The 25,152-nt window shown below is 42.8% G+C and overlaps 1 protein-coding gene across 4 annotated transcripts in view; it reads right to left on the bottom strand.

Moving 5' to 3' along the window:
• IGSF9 (immunoglobulin superfamily member 9) overlaps nucleotides 1–25,152 on the bottom strand; it is a 192,262-nt gene that overhangs the window by 35,224 nt on the left and 131,886 nt on the right. For 3 of the 4 annotated variants that reach the window (XM_068253556.1, XM_068253553.1, XM_068253555.1), the window contains 8 exons: nucleotides 21,309–21,426; nucleotides 18,674–18,815; nucleotides 15,290–15,435; nucleotides 13,878–14,020; nucleotides 12,524–12,664; nucleotides 12,309–12,425; nucleotides 4,180–4,330; nucleotides 3,854–3,977 (listed from right to left, as the gene is read on the bottom strand). In XM_068253556.1, the coding sequence (XP_068109657.1) occupies nucleotides 3,854–3,977; nucleotides 4,180–4,330; nucleotides 12,309–12,425; nucleotides 12,524–12,664; nucleotides 13,878–14,020; nucleotides 15,290–15,435; nucleotides 18,674–18,815; nucleotides 21,309–21,426 (1,082 nt within the window). The remainder of the gene's footprint in view (nucleotides 1–3,853; nucleotides 3,978–4,179; nucleotides 4,331–12,308; nucleotides 12,426–12,523; nucleotides 12,665–13,877; nucleotides 14,021–15,289; nucleotides 15,436–18,673; nucleotides 18,816–21,308; nucleotides 21,427–25,152) is intronic. The other variant, XM_068253554.1, reaches the window with a different exon arrangement.

The following is a 25,152-nucleotide window of genomic DNA, read 5'->3' as shown; positions in this document are numbered from 1 at the left end:
TTGAAAAAAAAAAGTTCTGTTGCTTAATGTACTGAGGGCAGGGACAGGCCAAACAGGCTGAAATATTATCTGACATTAGATGGACAACATCCCTCCCTCACCTTCATTCCCTGAATCCACTAAATGTCAATCGGTGGTACGAAATACACTTTAGAATATTGTACAATAAATTATCCAGAATACCCACTTTTACGTGTGACGGATTCGCGTGAAGCCGCCGCGCGTTCTGGTAGTGAGGCGACGGAATCCGCGCACAGAGCGGCGGAATCCACGCACAGAGCGGCGGTTTCCCCGCAGCAACATGCTTCTGGTTTGTCTGGACCTAGTAGTGCACACAGATGGAGAGCTACGTGCGCGCGCACCGCAAGACAGGCTCTTTATGCCAATAGGAGAAGGGTCAGCTGATCGAGGCGGCCAGCTGATCCCAGCTCAGCAGGTGATTGGTTGATGGGAGCTGGGCGGCGCTGTGGAGCGCTTTACTATATATACCTCTTGCTGTTCAGTTGCTGGTTGTCTGGCGTTGCGAATACTTACGTGTTAGCACTCAGACCTTAGTCAGATCCTTCAGTGTGGTGGAACAAGGAGGACCTGGCAATCCACACTTAGCCAGTTCACTGTATTATTATCTGTGTTATTCTTTAGCATAGTTCCAGGGTGTAGAGACTACGGACCTCACACCCCAGACTAGGAATTGTATATCATCTGTATTAGTCCTTAGACCAGTTCCAGGGTGTAGAGACCACAGACCTCACACCCAGACTAGGAATTGTATATCATCTGTGTTAGTCCTTAGACCAGTTCCAGGGTGTAGAGACCACGGACCTCACACCCAGACTAGGAATTGTATATCCTCTGTGTTATTCCTTAGACCAGTTCCAGGGTGTAGAGACCACAGACTTCACACCCCAGACTAGGAATTGTATATCATCTGTGTTATTCCTTAGACCAGTTCCAGGGTGTGAGACCACGGACCTCACACCCAAGACTAGGCATTATTGGATATCTGTTTATGAATTGTATCTGTCCTGACTTCTCTTCTGTTTTCTGTTTCGGTACCTTCGCACATCTGATCTACTGTTGCCGACCCTGCCTGTCCCTGGTTACCGAATCTGTCTCCTGTCTCTGTACTTTATCTGCCTGTGTGTTGCCGACCCAGCCTGCCCGACCCTTCTGGCTGTCACCCAACCTTTGGGTGCTCAGTCCTCCTGCAGGGGTCCCTTGCTCCTCAGAGGGGGACCCTGCTTCAAAACCAGTTGGGGACTCTCCCTCCTGGAGTCCTTTACTGCAGTAGTGTCTTCTCTACTAATTGGACCAACTGCTACCCCGGTGGTTCAATTCCTACTGTTACACCAAACACTTACACGCTTCAGGTGTCTATAGGTTAGTACTATATCTGTATTATTGGTGATTCTGCAGATCATCCATAATCAGGTATAGATCTGTATTCTTGGTGATATTGCAGATCACCAATAAACAGATTCTCTCTGGTTGCTGACACCTATCGTTACATTACGGTAGTATCTTCCTGGTTTCAGCAACAGATACAATATATATATATATATATATATATATATATATATATATATATATATATATATATATATATATATATATACACATACATACATACATACATACACACACACACACACACACACACACACAGTGTTGCCCATAATTATTCATACCTCTGGCAAATTGTGACTTACAGTTACTTTTATTCAACTAGCAAGTAACTTTTTGACGGGAAATGACACAGGTGTCTCCCAAAAGATAATGGGACGATATCCAAGAGGCATTATTGTGGAAAAAAACATTTCTCAGCGTTTATTTACATTTGAGCAAAAAGTGACCAGTCCAAAATTATTCATACCATTCACAAGCTGTCACAGTCTGTGGGAAAAATCCAAAGCTCTATACCATTCCAAATAGTCCAAGCTGTTCTAAAGCATCCTAATGACCCTGACTAATTGGGAACAGCGGTTTTAATCAACTCAAGAGGTGAAAAATAGCAGCTCCCTGCTGTTGGTTTGTGGATAGTCATGGCTAAGACAAAGGAGCTCAGTGAGGACCTGCGGCTGCGCATTGTGGCTGCTCACAAGTAAGGAAAGGGCTACAAGGCCATTTTCTAAATGTTTTCAAAATCCAGTGGCTACAGTGCAAAGTATTATTAAAAAAATACAAGATGTTCCACACTGTGGAAAATCTCAAGATGTGGTCTGAAGCCAAAAGTGACACCTGTGCTGGCCAGGAGCATAGTGAGAGAGGTGAAAAAGAATCCAATAATCACCACCAAGGCCATCCTGGAGGATGGATGCCACTTCTCCAGATAAGGCACACAAAAGCTTGCTTGGCCTTACCAAATTCTCATTTGGACAAAGAAGAAGACTTTTGGTCTTCTGTGTTATGGTCAGATGAAACAAAATTTGAATTGTTTGGTCACAATGATGTTTCCTTCATTTGGCATAAAAAAGGAGAAGCCTTCAACCCAAAGAACACCATCATCACTGTCAAATATGGTGGTGGGAACCTAATAATTTGGGGCTGTTTTTCAGCCAATGGACCAGAGAACCTAATCACAGTAAATGGCACTATGAAAAAAGAGCAATACATGAGGATTCTCAACGACGACGACATCAGGCAGTCTGCAGAGAAATTTGGCCTTGGGCACCAGTGGACATTTCAGCATGACAATGACCCCAAGCACACAGCAAAAGTGGTGAAGAAATGGTTAGCAGACAACAATATTAATGTTTTGGAGTGGCCCAGCCAGAGTCCGGACTTGAATCTGATTGAGAATCTGTGGAGGGAGCTAAAGATCAGAGTGATGGTAAGACGACCCTCCAACCTGAAATATTTGGAGCTCATTGCTAAAGATAAATGGGCAAAAATACCTGGAGACATGCAAAAAGCTGGTCTGCAATTATAGGAAGTGTTTGATTGATGCCAATACAGGCTTTTCTATTGATTATGTAGAAGGGTATGGATCATTTTGGACTGGACACTTTTTACTCAAATGCAAATAAAAGTTGAGAATTTTTTTTCCCACAATAATGCCTCCTGCACATTATCTTTTGGGAGACACCTGTCAATTCCTGTCTAAAAATTAAAGTAACATTAAATCAAAATTTGCCATGGGTTAATATATATATATATATATATATATATATATATATATATATATATATATATATATATATATATATATATATATGGGGGTGTCTAACACAACAAACAAATCTCGCTGTAGACAGGAATACCGCTAAAAAGCAATTCCAGCATGTTTAGAGAATACTGCTGCAGTGGAAAGATTACAACATAATTTGTGACAAATTACAACATAATTTGAGTCTAGTATCCGGTCAAGAAAAAATAAACATTTTGTGTTACATATATACCTAATAGTGTAACTTTTTCTGAGTGATTTCTCTTACTTTTGTTCCGGACTGGAAGTGGATACATATAATAAAGAGTTATGACACCCACCTCCACTTAGATAAGTATTTAACCTTTGACCCGGGGTTTGCCTCGGGTACACTTTAAATGTATATTACTGTTCCTCATTTCCTGTTCCCAGGACAGCCAAGGTTCCTGTTAAAACCAGTGGTTCATCAATGTCCTAGGAAGTCAGAAAAAAAGCTAAGCAACATTAACAAAAATAGTGGAAACAACCACACAGAACTGGTAATCCTTCCCATCTCAAACTTTCAAAAATATTTTTGGGGAATTGAGCTTGAATGGCTCATTGTTTTGGAAATAAATCTGCAGGTCTGGGCAAGGGGCCCAGCATCACATTTACCACTACACACAGACATTGATACATCTCCTTCTAGGTTAGTAAAACAAAACTCACAGCGGGGCATACCAGACGCTGAACCTCTGGAAGTATCCTCCATCAAAGCCCGGGCTCCATGTCACGTTGACTGCGTTCACCAGTGACTGTACGGAGACATTGCTGACCGCATGGGGGCTAGTGCCTGCAGGGATTAGGGTTAAGGAAGTACAGAATGAAAATACCTGTGTGAGAAAAGCAGGTAGAAACTAACATTCTCTCAGGCTGCATACTAATTCTTTCCAGTCTGTTTAACCTTTAACCTACACAGCTGTTAATAAGACTGGCCAAGAAGCTGTGATTGCATAGACTGTATATGGTGTAAAAAAATTACAATTATAACTTACCCAAGACGAAGACAGAAGTGCGTGTGCTGATCTTGGCCACATTATTGGTTGCCGCACATTCCCACATACCATGTTCCTCTTTGGTGAGGGGCCTGAAGATCAAACTTCCATTCAAGTCCATCTGAGCCCCACTTTTCCCAGGAGCCCCTAGCTGTTAGAAAAGCATCTACTCAATGCACTGTCCAATTACATAGTTACATAGGTATTTGGGTTGAAAAAAAGACATACATCTATCGAGTTCAACCAGAAAATAAAGTACAACACTAGCCTGCACCCTCACATATCCCTGTTAATACAGAGGAAGGCAAAAAAAACCCTTACAAGACATGGTCTAATTAGCCCCAAAAGGGAAGAAAAAGCCTTCCCAACTCCAGATGGCAATCAGACAAATTCCCTGGATTAAAATGACTGGGAATTACCTTGTAATTAAAGCCATGGGTGTGTTTCAACAGGAAAGCATCCAAGCCCCCCTTACGTGCAGATATAGAATATGCAAGAACTACTTCCTGTGGCAATACATTCCACATTTTAATCACTCTTAGGGCCCTTTTCCACTAGCAATCGCTAGCGTTCGCGCTGAACGCTAGCGATTACGATTCAGCAAAAGGAAAACAATTCCCGGCGATTTCCCGACGTTTGTGGTCGCGATTTTGCTATGCCATGCACTGCATAGCAAAATTGCGGCAAAAATCGTTTCGCGCCGCGATCGCGATTATGTAAAAAACGAATTGCGGTAGTGGAAATTACCTACCGCGATTCCTATGTTAAAAAGCAAACTGTAGCGATTTTAAAATCACTAGCGGTTTGCGGTTTTGGGATTAAGCAATCGCAAACGCTGTAGTGGAAAAGGGCCCTTACTGTAAAGACCCCGTTCCTAAATACGTGGCTAAAACTTTTTTTCCTCTATGCACAGATCATGTCCTCTAGTCCTTTGTAAGAGCCTAGAGACAAAAAGAACATCTGCCAAGCTTTTATATTGCCCTCTGATGTATTTATACGTTTATTAGATCTCCATCTTTTCTCCAGACTAAATAAGCCCAGTTTATCTAACCTTTCCTGGTAATTAAGTGAGACCTTCCATTCCTGTAATCATTTTTGTTGCTCGTCTCTGCACGTGCTCTAAAACTGCAATATCTTTCCAGTAATGCGGTGCCCAGAACTGAATTCCATATTCCAGATGTAACCTTACTGGAGTTAAACATGGGCAATATTATGGTAGCACCCCAATTTTTATTTCCCTTTTAATGCATCACAAAATGTTAGCTGCAGCGGCTTGGCATTGAATACGATTATTTAAAAATATCAACATTACTTTCTATTTCATCTACTAGGTCATTGATACTACTTTTAATACTACTATTACTACTTTTTTATTTTTATTAATCCCTGTGGGATTTATCAGTAAGTCTCTCTGCCCCATAACTACCAATCAGATTCAAATAACTCTGCCAATGCTATTCATCACAAATCTAAATGTATAGTATTCTTCCACAATATTAGATGTGAATGTTTTTAAATACCGCTTACAGGCAGCACATATCATGTCCCAAGCAGCCACACAAGGATGCAAAATTTGGAATGAGAGAATCAAAGGTTGTAGCAGCTCATCCAGTGATTTGATAGCCCCATCTTCTCACTCCCTGATGAAGCTAATTTTTTGGTAATCATTAGTCACAGGTAAGAGAAGCCTAATAACGTTCCTTTCAACAGCTGCTGCTGTGCAGACCAGCTTACATAGGGACAAGCAAGATAGATACAGAAGGCGTCATGATCTTTATTTCGTTTTTTCATGTTAGTTGCCCATCTGTAAGGCCTGGGGCCCACAAGAACACTTTCTGGAGCAATTAGCACTTTCTAGGAATTGCCAACTATTCCAAAAGTGCTTCACTGATGTTAGTCTATGGAGGTGATTCCACACTAATCGTTGCCACCACCCTACCTGGATAAGAGCCATACCAAAGGGGCAATACAGGAGGGTGAGAATGAATTGCTCCACTCTTGAAGATTATTGGAAACAGGACCCCTCACTCACAGGTAGATATTTGGAAAAAGTTTATAACCGACAAGAGATAGGGGAGCTAGAGGAAGAAGTAGCATGTATAGATAAAGGTGTCTTGGTGGTGGGCAGGGGGACACTTTCAACCTAAGGAATTTCCCTGTATATGCATATTAAATTCAAAGTACAGACAACTGGAGATGAGTTTTAGTAAGCATTGGCCAGTTTTTTAACAAGATGGCCAATTAAGAAAGGTGGTGCTGGAGAAACCACAGTTCATTTATAGAAGGGCGCCAAATCTAAGGGATATTTTGGTCCCGTTTTGTTGATCTACTGAAAAAAAACAATGGATACTTTGGCAGCAACTGGGTTACCATCCTTGACTGCTGTATATTTCTAGATACAAATTGTAGGCCTACCAGGACTTTGAATCCAAGAAATCTAATATTAGATATAAGAGGATGCAGTTTATGACATGCTCATCAGCATACCAGTAAGTGGTAAACTTGCTTACTTGTGACTGTCAGCTACAATATGTGGGAAGGACCACTAGGCCCCTAAACAAACATATTTACATTTACAAGCATATACAGTATATAATTTACGTTAAGGCTACAGGAATCAGTGTAACAGCACACTTTGCAGGAAACCATAACTGTGGCCCCATAAAAATGAAAGGTTGTTACCTCAATTAAAAACCTAGCCCTCATGGTGGTGGTGGTGGGGGGGGGGGGGGGGGGAAGGGGTGTGTGTGGATATATTGCAGGCTCTAGGTGGAAAGAAGACTGAATGGATATAAAAGCTGGGTTTGATGTCCCCTAATGGATTAAATATTGAGCTAGATATAAACTGCTGCATATCTAATAATTAGGATATAACACTATAGCAGCATAGGTTTGGGTGGGGATTGGTGTAGAGGTACACGGAATAATATAGAACTCAAGGGGGGATAGACAATTTATACTCATGTTTTATGGGATTTTGACACGTTTTAATTGTTATGCACAGATTTTCTTGAACTGAGCATATTAAGTATTGATGCTGTTATAAATTACAGGGTGATATAATTGCAGATCAATATAATCTATAGACCTATAAGCACCTGAAGGGTTAAGAAATATATGAGAATGTTAGCGAAGTAGAGTCCTTATGGGTTAATATATGTATGCTTATGCACTTTAAGACTTAGTTATATATTTGCTTATGCACTTTAAGACTTGATAAATATCAATATGTACTTTAGAATATTATGATTATGTACTGTATGCACCATATGGTATAGCACATACATACTATAGGTATTATATTGCACATTTTTGTTTCAATTGCATACTTTTGCACCCAATGTTAAGTATAGAGTAAAGGTAATTATATGGATGCCCTGTAATTGTGGAAGAGATAGGGAGAGGATGTAGGAATATTGCCTTTCTTATCATTATTTATTTTAGCAGGCATAGTTTTGTATTGATTTTAAATGTTAAAGCCAGTGCGTTTCCCGTTTCCTAGTGGTGTGGGAGTGATAACAGGGACTGGACAGGCAGGAATGAGGGTGTTTAATATGCCTCTACTGAGTGTACTTCAAGCCCCTGATGAGGCACTGTGACGAAATGCCTAGGTGGGAGCCCGGATGTACCCTGGCGCTCAAGCAAGATGGGAGTACAGAAGTGCAGGTTGCTTTATGGAGACGTGCTGGGTCCACTCCGCGGCAGGAGCCACATGTCTTAATCCGTGGCACCGCTATGTAAAAACCATTTAAAGATTTTAAAAACTGATCCCCAGTCTGGCGTGGTGATGAAAAGGGTCGAGCAAGATTGACACACTATATGTAAAGTGGCAAGCATCCAGTCAGTCAGTGCATTCACATTGGGAGAGATTGTGAGCCCAATTTCCCTGGTAGTGGCACATCCCACTGGAGTGCAGCACGTGGTTTTAGCTATTGGCAGTTTTAAACATTATTGAGCACTATGTGAGTGTTTTAATGTTTTTAAGGGTTTCCTACTTTACTCTCATAACGGACGCAGTTGGAGTCAGTACGACTGCGATATACAGAGCTAAGTGGAGAAATAAGTGGTTCTACAGCAGCAACTGCGATTTGCCTGCACCATTTTCAGAGTGATTTCATTCAAAGAATTCAGGGTTCAAAATCACATTCCTTAAAAGCACTTGGTGTTTAGTGGTAAAATCGCTCTCAAAATGCTAGCATTTTTTTTTAGAGTGATTTGCAATTTCTAGTGGCCCCTAGCCCGTATGTGGATTCTATAGCCTAGTCACACGCCTGGCACTTTTTCTCTGGTCAAACGCTTGTAACAAGCAATCAGACAGCAGAGTGGAATCAACCGCTGATCTGTAAATGGGTGATGGGTTGGTCATTCTGAAAATCTTAAGCTGACCATACAATAATAGTTTCAACTGATTCAATGTTAGATTTGATAAAGTCCTCAAATTAACAATCTGATTAAACTGAGACATTTCAATCAATATTTCGGTTGATATAGCTATCGAATTAAGATCTGGGCAATTAATCCAGTGCAGGGGCGGCGCCAGGGGGGTGCTTGGGGGTGCTCGAGCACCCCCTAGAATTGTCCAAGCACCCCCAAAGCACCCCCTGGAGTGAACTGACTTCAGGCGTCTAAAAGACGCCAAGTCAGTTCACACAGCGGCAGCACGGAGCAGCAGGCAGGGCTACGGTAAGATGGCCGCCCGGAGCCCTGTTCTGCAGACTTCGAGTCTGCAGTGCATGGCTTCGGGCGGCCATTTTCCCGTAGCCCTGCTCTCAGTATGCAGGCAGGAAGTCTCGTCGTGACGTCGGGAAGGAAGAGGATCGTGGGCGCGCAGGCGCTGCGCGCCACAATGAGGTCGGGACAGGAGGTCGGGAAAGAAGGTCTTCTGGCTGTAGGTGAGTAAATGGGTTTTTCTTTTCTTTTTCAGGTGATGCTGATTGTGCATATTGGGGCCATTTCTGCTACGGATTGTGCATATTGGGGTCATTTCTGCTACGGATTGTGCATATTGGGGCCATTTCTGCTACGGATTGTGCATATTGGGGTCATTTCTGCTACGGATTGTGCATATTGGGGTCATTTCTGCTACGGATTGTGCATATTGGGGTCATTTCTGCTACGGATTGTGCATATTGGGGTCATTTCTGCTACGGATTGTGCATATTGGGGTCATTTCTGCTACGGATTGTGCATATTGGGGCCATATCTGCTACGGATTGTGCATATTGGGGTCATATCTGCTACGGATTGTGCATATTGGGGTCATATCTGCTAAGGATTGTGCATATTGGGGTCATATCTGCTACGGATTGTGCATATTGGGGTCATTTCTGCTACCGATTGTGCATATTGGGGTCATTTCTGCTACCGATTGTGCATATTTGGGTCATTTCTGCTACCGATTGTGCATATTGGGGTCATTTCTGCTACCGATTGTGCATATTGGGGTCATTTCTGCTACCGATTGTGCATATTGGGGTCATTTCTGCTACCGATTGTGCATATTGGGGTCATATCTGCTACCGATTGTGCATATTGGAGTCATATCTGCTACCGATTGTGCATATTGGAGTCATATCTGCTACCGATTGTGCATATTGGAGTCATATCTGCTACCGATTGTGCATATTGGGGTCATATCTGCTACCGATTGTGCATATTGGGGTCATATCTGCTACCGATTGTGCATATTGGGGTCATATCTGCTACCGATTGTGCATATTGGGGTCATATCTGCTACCGATTGTGCATATTGGGACCATATCTGCTACCGATTGTGCATATTGGGGTCATATCTGCTACCGATTGTGCATATTGGGGTCATATCTGCTACCGATTGTGCATATTGGGGTCATATCTGCTACCGATTGTGCATATTGGGGCCATATCTGATACCGATTGTGCATATTGGGGCCATATCTGATACCGATTGTGCATATTGGGGCCATATCTGATATCGATTGTGCATATTGGGGCCATATCTGATAACGATTGTGCATATTGGGGCCATATCTGATAACGATTGTGCATATTGGGGCCATATCTGATAACGATTGTGCATATTGGGGCCATATCTGATAACGATTGTGCATATTGGGGCCATATCTGATAACGATTGTGCATATTGGGGTCATATCTGCTACCGATTGTGCATATTGGGGTCATATCTGCTACCGATTATGCATATTGGAGCCATATCTGATAACGATTGTGCATATTGGGGTCATTGGACGTGTTTTTTGTTAAAATCTGCTCACATTACGTGTATTTTCTTGAGAACACCTGCACAATTATGTGAATTTTCTGGGAAAAGGGTCACCAAAACTTGGGCCCTCTGTCTTTGCGTTGCACTTTTAAAGGGAACCCGAGGTGAGAATAATATTGAGGCTGCCATATTTATCTCCTTTTAAGTAATACCAGCTGCCTGGCTGCCGTGTTGGTCCTCTGCCTCTAATTCTTTCAACCATAGACCCTGAACAAGCATGCAGCAGGTCAGGGGTTTCTGACAATATTGTCAGAACTGACAAGATTAGCTGCATGCTTGTTTCTGGTGTAATTCAGTTCACTACTACAGCCAAATAGATCAGCAGGGCTGCCAGGCAACTAAAATTGTTTAAAAGGAAATAAATATGGCAGCCACCATATCACTCTCACCCTGGGTTCACTTTAAATTACAGTTAGCCCCGCCCTCATCCGGTCATGACCACGCCCATTTTTTCGCCGCGGCGCGCTTTGCGCGCCGCAGGTTGTAGCCACACCCATTTTTTGCCAGGTCGTCAGCTCCCCCGGAAATTGGTTCAGCACCTTGCATAGCACCCCCTAAAAAAAATCCCTGGAGCCGCCACTGATCCAGTGAGTTGCATGTATGATTTGTTCCTCTGTTTATAGGGAATTAGAGTATAAAAAAAAAACAAAAAAAAATTTTTGGCTTGAGGAATGCCCTATAAACTATATAAAAGGAACACAATTATGCAATGAATAAAAGTTTATCTTGGATCCACTTTAAAATAAAGTGTGTGCGTGTGCGTGCAAGCAGCGCGCGCGCATGTGTCTTCAAAAAAAAAAAGTAAAAAACATTTGTGATGTTTTATAAACATTCTCCCTGACAAAAATGTCTGTCAAAATGTTTAGAATGCAATCTGATACAATGTAAATGTATGTGTATGGGAGCAGAAGCTTCTCATGTATGAAACAGGCACTGTATAAGTCTGGGCTCCCCTTTGTCAAACCACTGCCTGCTGTACCAGTTTTTGGTTAGTAAATAGATGTACAATCAGTTTTGGCATACACACCTTTTTGGTTCATTAGTGTATCACCCTCCCCATATTGTAATGTAAATAGAAATTCAAGCCAAATAATCAGTGGGAGATGGAACCTGACAGTATCTGGTCAAGACTGGCACAGTAGTGGTGGAGCAACCATTTGAAGGGAATCTGTTTCAGTATATAGAGTATGTGAGTTCAGCCTCTAACTCTTTACAGGTTTCTAGCTCTCTGGCTGTCCTTTTGAAGAAGTGAAGACATAGGATAAACCATTAACCTCAAAACCTTAAAGAGAACCCGAGGTGTGTTTAAAGAATGTTATCTGCATACAGAGGCTGGATCTGCCTATACAGCCCAGCCTCTGTTGCTATCCCAAACCCCACTTAGGTCCCCCTGCACTTTGCAATCCCTCATAAATCACAGTCGTGCTGTAAGGCTGTGTTTACATCTGTAGTGTCAGTCTCGGCTTCTCCCCCACCTCCTGCATAGCTCCGGCCCTGCCCCCGTCCCTTCCCTCCAATCAGCGGGGAGGGAAGGGATGCGGGCGGGGCCCGGAGCTCTGCAGGAGGCGGGGAGAGCTGCAGACTGACACTATAGAGATATACACAGCCAGCTCTGACAAGCTGTGTGTCAGCAGCACGGCTGTGATTTATGAGGGATTGCAGAGTGCAGGGGGACCTTAGTGGGGTTTGGGATAGCAAAAGAGGCTGGGCTGTATAGGCAGATCCAGCCTCTGTATGCAGATAACATTCTTCAAACCCACCTCGGGTTTTCTTTAAAGAAAATGTTAACTAATAGTAGTGCCCTTATTTTATAGCATAGGTTTCACTTCAAGAGTTTGGGATACTAGCCATGTTTGCTGCCTCTCACCTTGGCCCAGCTGATGTCTGGAAATGGGTCCCCAGTAGCGGCACAGGGGATGATGAGCTCTCGTCCTACATCCTGGAAATACTCGTCTTTTGGAAGGTCAGTGAAGATGGGAGGATCCTATGAAAGCAAAAGTAGGGTATTCACGGTAAATATATATTTTTTAAAAAAGCATCTTAGGATAGGATAATGTATGATAATTTGATGACCCACCATACCTTTAGAATAACAGCAGTGGGAAGGGACACACCCATGCTGCCATAGCTGTTATAGGGAGCACAGCTGTATGTGCCCAGAGCATCATCATTCCCTGTAGCCACAACAATGGAGCCATCCTCGTCTAGATACCATCCTGGAAACTGGCAATGAGGTGAAACAATAGAGACCAAAATTGTCAGAGCTGTCAGTCTGCTTACTAAATTAGATATTTGAAACAACGTTTGCAATATTTCTAAATTAAATACTTTTCAAAAGTTTATTATTGAACAGGGAGGTCACTTCATTCATATGTGATATTTCAGTGACAGGTGTATGATGACCTAAGTTGCTTCCCTGCCTACATCTAGAGGAGATCCTTTAGTCCCAGACCTGGTCCTGTTCCACTTTAGAGTTTTGTGGGTTCTTGCTTGGATGGTTCTACTGCTCTTGTTATAGCCTGTTTGTACAGTATACTAGCCATCCCCAATGTATAGTGCATCCTTCCATTCAATTCCTACTTAAACCATATCTCCAACAGACTCAAGTCCAGCTATCCTTCACCCTATCCTTACATGTCTTAAGTCTCGTACACATGTGCAAATTTTCCGCATGACCACCGCAATAACATGACCTACCGCACAACCAAGCGATTGCACAACATGTATTTTCCATGCACCGAACAACTGAACAACCAATTCATTTGCATATTGCACACTCAAGCGAACAAGGGACTGCAAGATAGAGCCACATTCAAAACAAGTACAAGTAATTTAATGGACTTAATACACATGTGGCCACCTGCATGATATCAGCCCAGCAGTCGTGAGTTGATCCGCCGGTTGGTTCGGGCAAACTGCCTGTTATCAATCGCTTCTCTAGTTGTTTGTCATGCGCACACACGCCCAACTATCGTTCAACATACCAAGTTTGGACAATAGTTGGGCAGAAAAGTTGTACTCGTTCACTCAATCTAGCTATAACAACTGTGTCTTATCCAATTACACAAGTCTGCTATTATAAAATAAATGAAAAACACAGGAACACCACTGAAGTCCCCAAAAAGAAAAAACATCTGATTGGTAGTTTGACTCACTAGCATCCAAAAAAAGGAGACATTTTAGTGGGGCGATTTTTTATATGGAGAGAGGGCTTTTATGTGGAGAGGGCTTTGTACAACAGCCCAGGTTAAGGGCACCAACTATCATGTAGGAGACCAGAGTTCAAATTTTGTCTGTGGCCAGTACCTAACCAGTAAGGGATTCTTGGGTGTGACTCACTAATGCTCTATGGTGACCTACCCAACAGGTGAAAAGCATTATACAAATGTTAGCATTTCATTTTTTATATATATCGTAAAATATTGAGAGAATCTACCTTATGAAGCTCCAGCGGTAGGCCATCCTTGGTCCAGTTGACAAATAACAGTGGAGGGTTGGCTCTAGCAGGGCACCTGATCATGCCTTGCATGCCAATGGGCATGTAGGTTTCAGCAGGCATGTCTGTCACATAGGCTGGATCTGAAGAACAAATTGTCCAACAGCATATTAAATGATTTAAAGTAAACCTGAAATGAAAATAAACTGATGAGATAAACAATTGCATCTATAATACTACTCCAAAATAAGATTTTTTTTTTAGAATCCCACATTTTTATTTAGTGTTTAAAATTAAATTTTATTGTCATTTAATGTTTATTGTCTTAGCTGAATGACACAGCATTTTAGTGTTCTAGAGCCTCAATCTATGAACTATTGACCTTTTTTTATCTATTCCCTGCACTCAGGGGCCGTTCTCTTCTAGGCAAGAGTTTCATGGCTGTAAATAGTTATAAGCAAGAGTTAGGTCCCAATTAGTAAGAAACTGTAATTTGCATTCCTGAATATTTAACCATTACAGACAGAAAAGGAAAAATAACCACAGCTTAGTTATAGGAGGCATAGCACTGTACATACACATGTTTATCTCATCAAGTCACATGTCAGTTCAGGTACCCTTTAAGCAACAGTGGCATCACAAGCATTGTTCATTTTAGGTTGTTTTTGGGGTTCTGTAGGCAACAACAATCAAAACATCAATGTTATGTCAGAATTATTCATCAGCAATCCTGACCATTTAATAAAATGCAGTTTGCTGTCTTCTAGCCTAAATGTGCCCATACACTTACTCGATTTCCCGCCGATACACAACAGATTTTATCACTGTGATCGAATCTGCTGTGAAATTGATGCGCAAACGCTGATCGATTTCCGTCTGAAATCAATCGATCCCGTCAATCTGTCCACGTGGAAAATTTTGCTCGATCGTGGAGTGCGTCGATAGCAGCGTTTGAATGTCCGACGACCGACGCTAGCAGCAATACATTACCTGTTCCGCCAGCGCGTGTCCCCACGGTCCCTTCTCCGTGCTGGGCTCCGGCTGGCTTCACTTACTGCCTGTCGGGGGAGAAGAGACAGCTGAGATCGCGGGACTCGCGTCGGCTGGATCAGGCAATGTATGGCGGCGACAGCTCCACAGACTGTGAATCGATTTCATAGTGAAATCGAATCAAAATCTGTTTGCAGTGTAGGCAGCCAATAGATCCCTGTTTGATCAGATTCGATCACAGAGGGATCTATCTGCTGGTCGATCTGGTGGCAATCGACTAGTGTATGGCTGCCTTTACGTTTCTTGGGGTCACTGAAACATGGCTGACAAATTTTCAGCTACTGCAACCTCTTACAGTGGCATCAGCCACACCTCTAGATGGTGGTAACAAACATAAAAATGCATTCCATTCCATTACATACGCAGTACAGTGAGGTAGGCTGAGGCTGAAGGTGACTTCCACAGGCCGTTGCTGGGGATGCAAGTGTATTTCCCAGAATCCTCAGGAGTGACCTGCTGCAGCAAAAAGCTCCCGTCCACTAAGATGCGTACTCTGGACTGGAGACGGCTGAAGTGAAAGAAGAAAGCGTTAAGAAAACAGTGGTTACACCAATTCCAAGGAGCAAGCTGACATGATCAATTGCCAAATTAAAACCAATACTTGGTACCCAATTCAGTTAACCTGAATTTTGTGCAATGGGCCAAAGGAGCCAAATAGACATCCACTTGAAGCATTGAAAAGTACAGTATTCCCTTCTTAAAACAGAATATAACTGCAGGTCATCACTTTGAGCACATGTCCAAAATCCACCATTTCAGGCCAGTAGGCACTGCCATGGAAATCAATCCTTCTTGAATCAGAATCATTTTATTCGCCAGGCACGACAAGGTCATGCTCGGAATTGGGTTTGGCACAAACAATTAAACAGAGTAGAGATAAAAGTAAAGATAACAGAGTATAGATAACAGAGGGGCATAAATGCAGAAAGGCATAAATACAAACAAAACAAAATGGCATGAACCGAAACGGCATAACCAGGAGTCCAGGTTATTAATCTAGAGTAGTATCGGCAACAGGATAACAATAACTGGGAGGCAAGGACAGTTCAGAATTCAGTGGTGGAGGGGATGGAACATGGAATGACCTACAGGGAGTTCATGAGGGTGACAGCTGAGGGAAAGAAAGAGTTCCTGTGCCTTGAGGTTTTGGTGGCGATGGTCCGAAACCTACGGCCTAACGGAAGTCTGCAGAAGAACCGCTGGCCCGGGTGAGAGGGGTCGCCGGCAATCCTCAGTGCTCTTGAGCGTAGCCTGGAGTTGTGGAGGTGGACAAGCGAAGGGAGAGGTCTGCCGATGATTCTCTCTGCTGATCTAATGACCCTCTGAAGTTTGTATCTGTCTTTAGTGGAGGAGCCAGCGTACCAGACTAGGATGGAGGAGCAGAGGACGGACTCGATGGTGGCAGTGTAAAAACACGTCAGTAGCTCTTGGGCCATGCCGAACTTCTTCAGTTGGCGGAGGAAGAAAAGCCTCTGCTGGGCTTTCTTCAGGGTCAAGGCTGTGTTTGCCTTCCAGCTCATGTCTTTGGAGATGGTGGTGCCCAGAAGGCGAACGCTGGTTACTCTTTTGACCTCTGTGCCGTTAATAAAGATTAGTGGGGGGGAGGGGGCATGCTTCCTGAAATCCACAATCAGCTCTACGGTTTTGGATGAGTTGAGAACCAGCCTGTTCTCCCTGCACCACTGGGAAACTTTGTCAACCTCCTGGCGGTAGGCCTGCTCGTCATTGTTTGTTACTAGACCAACGATGGTGGTGTCATCTGCAAATTTGATGACCTTTACAGAGTTCTCCTTGGATCTGCAGTTGTTTGTGTAGAGGGAAAACAGGATTGGTGACAGGACGCAGCCTTGTGGGGCCCCCGTGTTCGTTGACCTCGGTTGAGAGGTGACCTTCCCAAGTTTAACGACTTGAGTTCTGTTAGTCAGGAAGTCTGTGATCCACCCACGGAGTGTGGGATGGACATTCAGCTCTGTGAGATTGTCCTGCAATATGCGGGAGCAGATGGTGTTGAAGGCTGTCTTGCGTTTGAAGGCTAAGCATGCATCCAGAACTCCTAGCTTACAGCACTCTTATAGTTTTAATTTTACCCAGCCATTCATTGTAACCTCTTTACAGCTATTTTGGGCCATCGTTGACCTTCATCAGTGCTAGATGTGGAACTGAATATTTTCTATGGGTCTAATTTACTAAAACATACCTGACCTACAAAGGTAATGATGTATAGGTTACATTGCTTCACCCACTGTCCTGTATTATGGTATTGTTTTTAGGACAATGTTTAGGGCTCTTTTACACTGCAAATCACAATTGCAATACCACTGCAATTTCTGTGTGATTTTACCATGCGATTTTTCAGTGACTGCATTTTGAGATTTGCATTTTTAGAGGCAAAATTGAATCACAGTAATTACTATATCATTGGTACTTTACTCCTCAGAAACTGGCAAAAATTAAAGCTATACCAACCCCTAAATGCTTTTATTGTACCAAGGTTAATGCTGATATGATTCATTCTTGGTGGAGCTGCCCTGCTCTGTTATCTCCAAGCTATGGGATACTGTTTTCATCAGATTACTCTGACCCTGGGCATTCCAGTTCCTAAAAATATTGGCACTGCTCTATTGCACTGCTCCCCAGGTCTCCATGCTCACCAAAATAAGCTTGTATCTCTAATTTGCGTGGCCAACAGATGTCTTATTGCTACATTTTGGAAAGGCCTTATGCCCCCTTCGTCTTGGCTGCTCCATAACATCTGGTGCATTTATCACATGGAACAGAATACCCATACACTCAAGTCCACTATGCACATATTTGAACAAATATGGGATCCTTGGATGTTGAGATTTCCCCTAGGCCAACCAGCTTCAAGTTGAATTGTTTTTTTTACTGTTTTTTGTATGCCACATGTTTCTCCTTCTTTCTAATGGACATGTAATATGCCAAGTCATATCGTGCTTACTTTAATGATGCCAACCTTTATTCACATTGTTTTCTTAATACTTTTCTTCTTTGTGATACTCTGTTATCATCCTTTGCCATTTGCCATTTTGTATACAGTTTGACGTATCACAACATTTTTTTTGAATAAAAATCAAAGTAAAAATGTTTTTAATCACAGTAATATAAAAGGGTAACAGTGATTTTGTTTAATTTAAAGTGAACCTCTAGACTAAAAATCTACTCCGCAGCACTGAAAAGGATTGGTATTTCTTTAACAGTTTCACAGCATCAGATCTTTGTTTTTCTTACCCAAGCCTCATTTTTAGCTGCACAGAAGCTAAGCTCCGCCCCATCAAAGAAATCTGCCCAGGCATTTTTCCCCTGATGCTGTGCAAAGCATGATGGGATTTCTGATGTTGTTGTTCTCGTTGCCTAGCAGGCACAGCTGGGAGGGGTGATGAGGACACAGGACAGTTGGAACTGTGTCTCATGCTCCCTGTCACCTCTTTTCAACCAAAAAGATGGCTGCCCCCATCCAATCACAAACATTTGCCTGTTCTTTTAAAACAGGGTGGGTAAGAGATTATATTACCTATCTATTTTAATTAACATAACTAATGTAACCTAATGACAGTATGTTTGTTTATGTTCCTCTTTAAGGATGTTCTTGCAATTTGTGGATCTGGATCACAAAACGCATACAGTTAATTACACCTAATTTTGAAGAAGGTACTACCACACATTGAGCCAGCGAAACAATTCTAATCAATTTAAGCCAGAGCAAGTAACCTACTGTGCCGCCTCACCTAAGCAGATAAACGTTGCTGTTGCCGTGAAACCAGCTATATGTGAGGTTTGCAGGGTAGGCTTCAGCCTGGCAGGTTAAAAAGGCATCTTGGGAAATGTTCACGGTGATGTTTTCTGGAGGGACTACAATGACGGGCGGGCCTGTGAAAGCAAATGGGAACATTAATACAGTACATAGCAAATAAAGAGAAAAAAACAAGTGATTCTGTAGCGGAACTTAACTCAAATTCTTTTGTTGTTAAAGCTTGGATTGGATAAGTGAACTTTTATTGTGAATTTATTGCTCTCTTTGGCAAGATGCCTCTACACTCAGCTCTACAGTAATTCTCCCTCGGGTTCCTGGTTCTGCTCTTCTTTTCTTATGGGTCTGTAGACCTCTGAACTAATGGTGAAGTTTGTATTGAGTATCTGCATTTAGGGATACCTATTTATGACCACTTTTTCCAGACACTGCTCCTCTGATTGCCAATAAAAGGCCATCCACAGAGCTGGATATCAGAAGAAGTGGGCCTTTTGGATTGGAGCTTTGGAGAGTTTGATGCCAGGACTGAGTCACTGATGGGCATAATGGACCTGTAAAAGATGAAGAGGCGAACTAGGGGTCCTGGGCAGGGCGTGGAGTCCGTATGATAATCATCCGACTCCTCAGTTTATGAAATCACTGACTCTGACTCCAACCCCTCTAATCCTACCTAATAATAGGCATGTGTCCCTGCGTCTGTCCGTGTGTCAGTGCTTTTTAGCACTGGGCATGTGCAGGGACAAGACGCAGAGACACTGCCGAGAGCCGGAGAGGGACAGGGTCAGATGGGGCGGTCGTGTGTGCGGGCGCGTGCGCGCATACGATGGGCGCGTGTGGTGGGTGGCGGCTGGCGGTGTGCGCACGCACGGTGAATTACTGACAGACCTAGCCCATTTTTAAAGGGCTAAGGTCACTAGTTTACATATAACAATTTTGTTGATTGAAAGTATGTTACATAAAAGTCATTTCAACACTAAACACAGTTTAGGAATGTTAAAGCTATACTGAGATGGCATCTATGTTTGGGAACAAAACAAAGCTCCTGGACAAGAAGCTGACACTCTATTCTCTCAGGATCGAATTCCCAACGACCAATACAATACTGCGGCAATACATTACCTGCTCCGGCCGGCGCAAGTCCCCGCTGTCACAGATGTCTTCTTCCCCGCTGGGTTCCGCGTTCCAGTCTGGCTGGCTTCACTTCCTGTCCCAGCAGGAAGTTTAAACAGAGCACCCTCTACTGTTTAAACTTCCCCGGACAGAAAGAAGTGAAGCTAGCCGGACCGAAACGCGGACTCCAGCGGAGAAGAAGACAGCGGGGACTCGCGCTGGCCGGAGCAGGTAATGTATGCGGGGTGGGGGGGAAGGCAGCGGCAGCACCACCACAGATTGTGATCGGCTTAATGCTGAAATCACTTCACAATCTGTTTGCAGTAAAGGCAGCCATACGATCCCTCTCTGATCAGATCCGATCAGCGAGGGATCTATCTGTTGGACGTATCTAATGGCAAATCGACCAGTGTATGGCCACCTTAAGAGTATATGTAGAGGCTGCAGACAGGAACAAAGAACATCCATTGGGCCCTAGGCAATCTAACTGGTTTACAGGTGATAGACAACACCTCTGCGTTCAATGTGCACACTGCACAACATTTTCCACCCTCTTCCTCCATCCCATCCAGCGCTGTGACACCCCCACCACCAGCAGCAATATTTACCTATTGCGATCCAGTGCAGGCGCAGTATCGGCTCTTCGTTCGGGTTAAGGTGGAAATAACCAAACCCGATTGTATCCACTCTACTGCGCACATGCAAAGGACTTACGCAGTAGAGCAGATACGATCGGGCTCGGCTATTTCCACCTTAGCCTGAATAAAGAGCTGCTACTGCGCCTGCGCTGAATCGCGGTAGGGAAATATTGCCACGCCTGCGCACTTGCTTGTCAAGATTTGTAGAGGAAGTTTCGGTGGAGCCAGCACAGGATCCCCCAGGCTATAGAGGACGGGGAAGCCTCATTGGGACCCTCTGAGGCTTCTGCTTCCCCAGGTAAGTATCTCCCAGAGGAAGATTTTTTTTGTTACAGAGTCTTTTTAAATTGCAGTTTCAATCAGAGTCAGAGTGGGTGCATTTTTTTCATGACTCCAGGTACCCAAAAATTGCTCTGACTCCTCGACTCCTACTCTACAGCCTTGATCCTCAGGGAGCCTTACTATAAAACTATTACTAAGTGAGTATCACCTCTTCTCCCATACAAGTAATTCTGTCTGTAGAATGAGACCTTTTCATAACTGATACAACAACGATAAGTGTAGCGCTCTCACCGCTGAATTCCTGGAAAATATAGAGATCTACACTTCTCCCCACTGGTACCAAAATATAAAACAGATCTCAGTTTTAGGTGGAGCTTTCAATGGGCCTAAATAATTCTACAAGTAAGATCTACACACCTAAAAAATAATAATAGATAATAATAGTGTAAACAGCTTTTTATGTTCTAGATCCAACCGATTGAAACTACTTTATATGCCATGGTCTGGATAAATGGAAACCTTCACAGGCATATTTACATATCTTTACACAAGAGCATTTACTAAAACCCCCAAATGTCCTACCTTGGACCAAAACACGGGTGCTGTGTGTCACCTCTCCTTCCTCACTGCTTGCATGACAGGTGTACGCACCGGCACTGGCCCTTTGCACTCCCATAATGCGCAGTGACCCATTACTAACCTATAGCCATGAGGAAAACATAAATACAGATCAGATAGATCTAAACAACCACTGCTAACAATTGTTATGCCTGTACACAATAACACACCTTATACAAAATGTTTTAGAATACGGGTTTCAATTCCATACAGCAAAATAACATACAAAAGAACATAACATAGGTAATTTAAAAATATGCAAAAAAGAATCACAGTCCAGGAATAAATATACAACGGATTTCCCATGATTACACAATATCTCTACTTAATTTCAGAGCAGAAACCACTGATGGCTAGAGAACAGTCTGGAGCATACTTTCTATTGAAGACGGTGGTTTTATAAACCAAACTGCAAGTTTCTGTCTCACAAAATGTATCAAGCTTCTGCTATGCACTTTACTGTGCAGCAAAGCAGATAAATATCCCGCACAGAACAGAAACAATTCCTGAAAAGAGAAGCTGATGAAAATCCTGTTGCCATTTTACAAATAAATTTAGTCTAAAGAAATATTATTTGTAGAAAACTTACAATGAATACATATATTAATAATTTTTTTATATTAATACACAGGAAAATAACTTTTTGTACTAAAATTCGAAACAAATATATAAAAATAAAAAAGACTTTATAATTTGTTATTTTTATCAAAAGTAATAAGTAAAGAAATATTAGTTGCTTTATTACTTTATAATAAAGACATGTATACCAAAAATGCATTAAAGAAAAATCAACAGTAATAGTTTCTCTTAAAAAAAAACTACAGTAAACAAATTTACAGTATTAGTTGTAACATTTAGTTTATAAAAATAGCAGTAAATAAACAACTGTTTCTACAAAATAATACAAATATACTTTTCTAACATGCATATATAGCAACACATTTTTTTCAGAAAAGAAACTACAAGATTTAGTAAGTAAAAAAAACACATACTGCCACATACTACCCTGAGAATAAAAACAATTTCAATGTAATTAAAAATATTGTTATTTAAAATATTATTAACCATTAGGTGAACATTCATAACTTATTTTTCCAATTTACCATCATACTGAAAGGGAGGATTTTTTTGGTTGATGTTGTGTTTAGCAGATGTTGTGTATGGCAACCATAATCCCGTGTTTCATATCACTGCATTATTGTAACACCTGAAGCTATGGCGGCTGCGGATACGCAGGCTATACCCGCAGCCGCCTTTGTTCCCTGTTCACAGGCCTTATCCTTCCAGGCGGCGTCCAGCAAGCCGGGAACGGCATTGTCTCTTGCTCATAGGGTCTCTGTATCGCGCGGGCGGGCACGAAGACAGGACCTTTATGCTGGAAGAAGGCGCGTCAGCTGACCTGCCGGTCTGCTGACGTCAGGAGTGACTCGCGCCACTCGGATTGGCTGATTGCTAGGGGGCGTGGCGCTGGGCTCTCCTCGGCTTCTTAAGCCTTCACAGATCATTGGCAACTCGTCTGCTGTTGCGAATACACTTGTGTTAGCGCTCAGACCTAGTGAGGTTCCTGTTGATGATAGATGTATATGCAGTGTTTGCACTATACATCTATCTATAGTTAGTTATTATTACATTGTATTCTGATAACCTGTGTATGATTCTGGCTACTCTCTGACCTTGCTATTTCTATACGATTCTGTATCTCTGCCTTTCTGACTTAGTTGCTGAACCTCTGCCTGATATTAACCTCCCTGGCGGTTTATTAAAATCCGCCAGGGGGCAGCAAATACGTTTAAAAAAACGCTACATGATACGCTGCTCAGATAGTCGCTGCTCAGCTGCATCCCCCCAGCCCCTCCGATCGCCTTCGGCGATCGGAGATCAAGAGATCCCGTTCAAAGAACGGGATCTCTTGGAGGGCTTCCCCCGTCGCCATGGCGATGGGGCGGGATGACGTCACCGACGTCATGACATCAAAGGGGAATCCGATCCACCCCACAGCGCTGCCTGGCACTGATTGGCCAGGCAGCGCACGGGGTATGGGGGGGTGGGGGCGGCTGCGGCGTGACGGATAGCGGCGGATCGGAGGTTACACGCAGCTAGCAAAGTGCTAGCTGCGTGTAACAAAAAAAAATTATGCAAATCGGCCCAGCGGGGCCTGAGCGGTGCCTCCCGGCGGCATAGCCCGACCTCAGCTCGGGCTTACCGCCAGGGAGGTTAACTACTCTCTTGCCTGCCGATTTGGTACTATCTCTGCCTGTCTGTTATCGAACCTAGCCTGTCTGACTACTCCACTCACCAGTGGGCCCTAGCCACTGGTGAGGTGCTCTTAGCTATTAGAACCTACCAGCCCCTCTGGTGAGGTTCCGACCTATTTATATAGCGCCAGTGACTGATAGTATCTTGCCAGCCCCTCTGGCAAGATCTAGTTAAACTATTCAGTCATTTGTGCTGTCAGTACCTTACCAGCTCCTCTGGTAAGGTTTAGCCAAACTTCTTTATTCTCTCATTGTTAGTACTTTTCCAGCTCCTCTGGTAAAGGCCTATTGTTACTTGTGTTGGTAGACCCTCCAGCTCCTCTGGAGAAGTCTACACTGTTGCACCAAACACCACACCTTACTCACTGCTGGCTATACTGGTATTATTGGTGATACTGCAGATCACCACATAATCAGGTATAGCGTCTGTATTATTGGTGATTCTGCAGATCACAAATAATCAGACGTCTGAGTTGCAGCATCCTATCGTTACAATTATAAAGGAAAAGAAAAAAATTGTGATTGCAGACGCTTGTTCTATTTTCTCCTATAAATATCAATGTGTTACAGCATTGATTTAGAGCATCTCGGACACATGCTTTAATTAATGCTGAGTGTGCGCGATAAATTATACAAATGTTGTAGTGGAAAATGGACTCTAGAGGGCAGCAAAACAGCACTAATAGCAGCCACCACCTTGCAGTGAGTGTGCACAAAGTGACAATGGCCCTTTGTTAGAAAACGCTGAAACAGGCAATACAGTCAGCTGTGGCTGGGCAGACAACATAAGATCTGGTGAATAAACAAGATGCAGGAAACCATACTGTTGAATGCCAGAGACAACCAGGTGTCATGTTTAGTGTCTGCCATGCAAATTTATCATGATGCCATTTGTTGTGGTCATTCGTTGTGATGACAAAACATGATGACTGGCTTATTTTTATTCCGTCCTGTAATTCACAGTGAACCTTTCATGGTCAACTAGGGGAATGGGCAAGAAGGTGCTGAGCTGGTTCTACAGAGAACTTGTCATAACAAAAGCTACAGTACAGGTCATCTATGAGGAAGAAGCACTGCTTTGAGTGGCAGGCTCCAACACCTGGTAGGGACCTCAGTGGTGACAGACAAACAATGGCCATCAAAATGTTCCTATGAGTATATTAATTTAAAAATGTTGTTAATTTTGTAAAGCTTTCTTTATCCACTACATGAATCTGATAAACACCGAATTGACGCATCCTGCTCTTCAGACATATAAGGAAACAAGTACATATGTTTGCTTATTAGTATACAGTTTATGCTGTGCTTTTTTGCTTTTTACTGCAGAAAAGTGACTTTACATTACTGCTTCTCCAACTCATTTAAACTACAGTATAGCCCATAAAGACTCCCCTTGGAAAATAAATGCCACACCAGCTTGTGATGCAATGTTATTCAGAATGATCATACCATTTCAATTGAAACCAGCTATCAAACTCAAAAAACATTTCTTTTACATCATGAAGTCAGTACGTTTTTGGCTAATCTCTACTTTTATTTTAATTTTAATTGAA

The sequence above is a fragment of the Hyperolius riggenbachi genome, chromosome 9 (genome assembly GCF_040937935.1).
Source record: "Hyperolius riggenbachi isolate aHypRig1 chromosome 9, aHypRig1.pri, whole genome shotgun sequence".
Classification (NCBI taxonomy): Eukaryota; Metazoa; Chordata; class Amphibia; order Anura; family Hyperoliidae; genus Hyperolius; species Hyperolius riggenbachi.
Note: the sequence above shows the minus strand (reverse complement) of the source record. Positions and strands in the feature narration are given on the sequence as shown.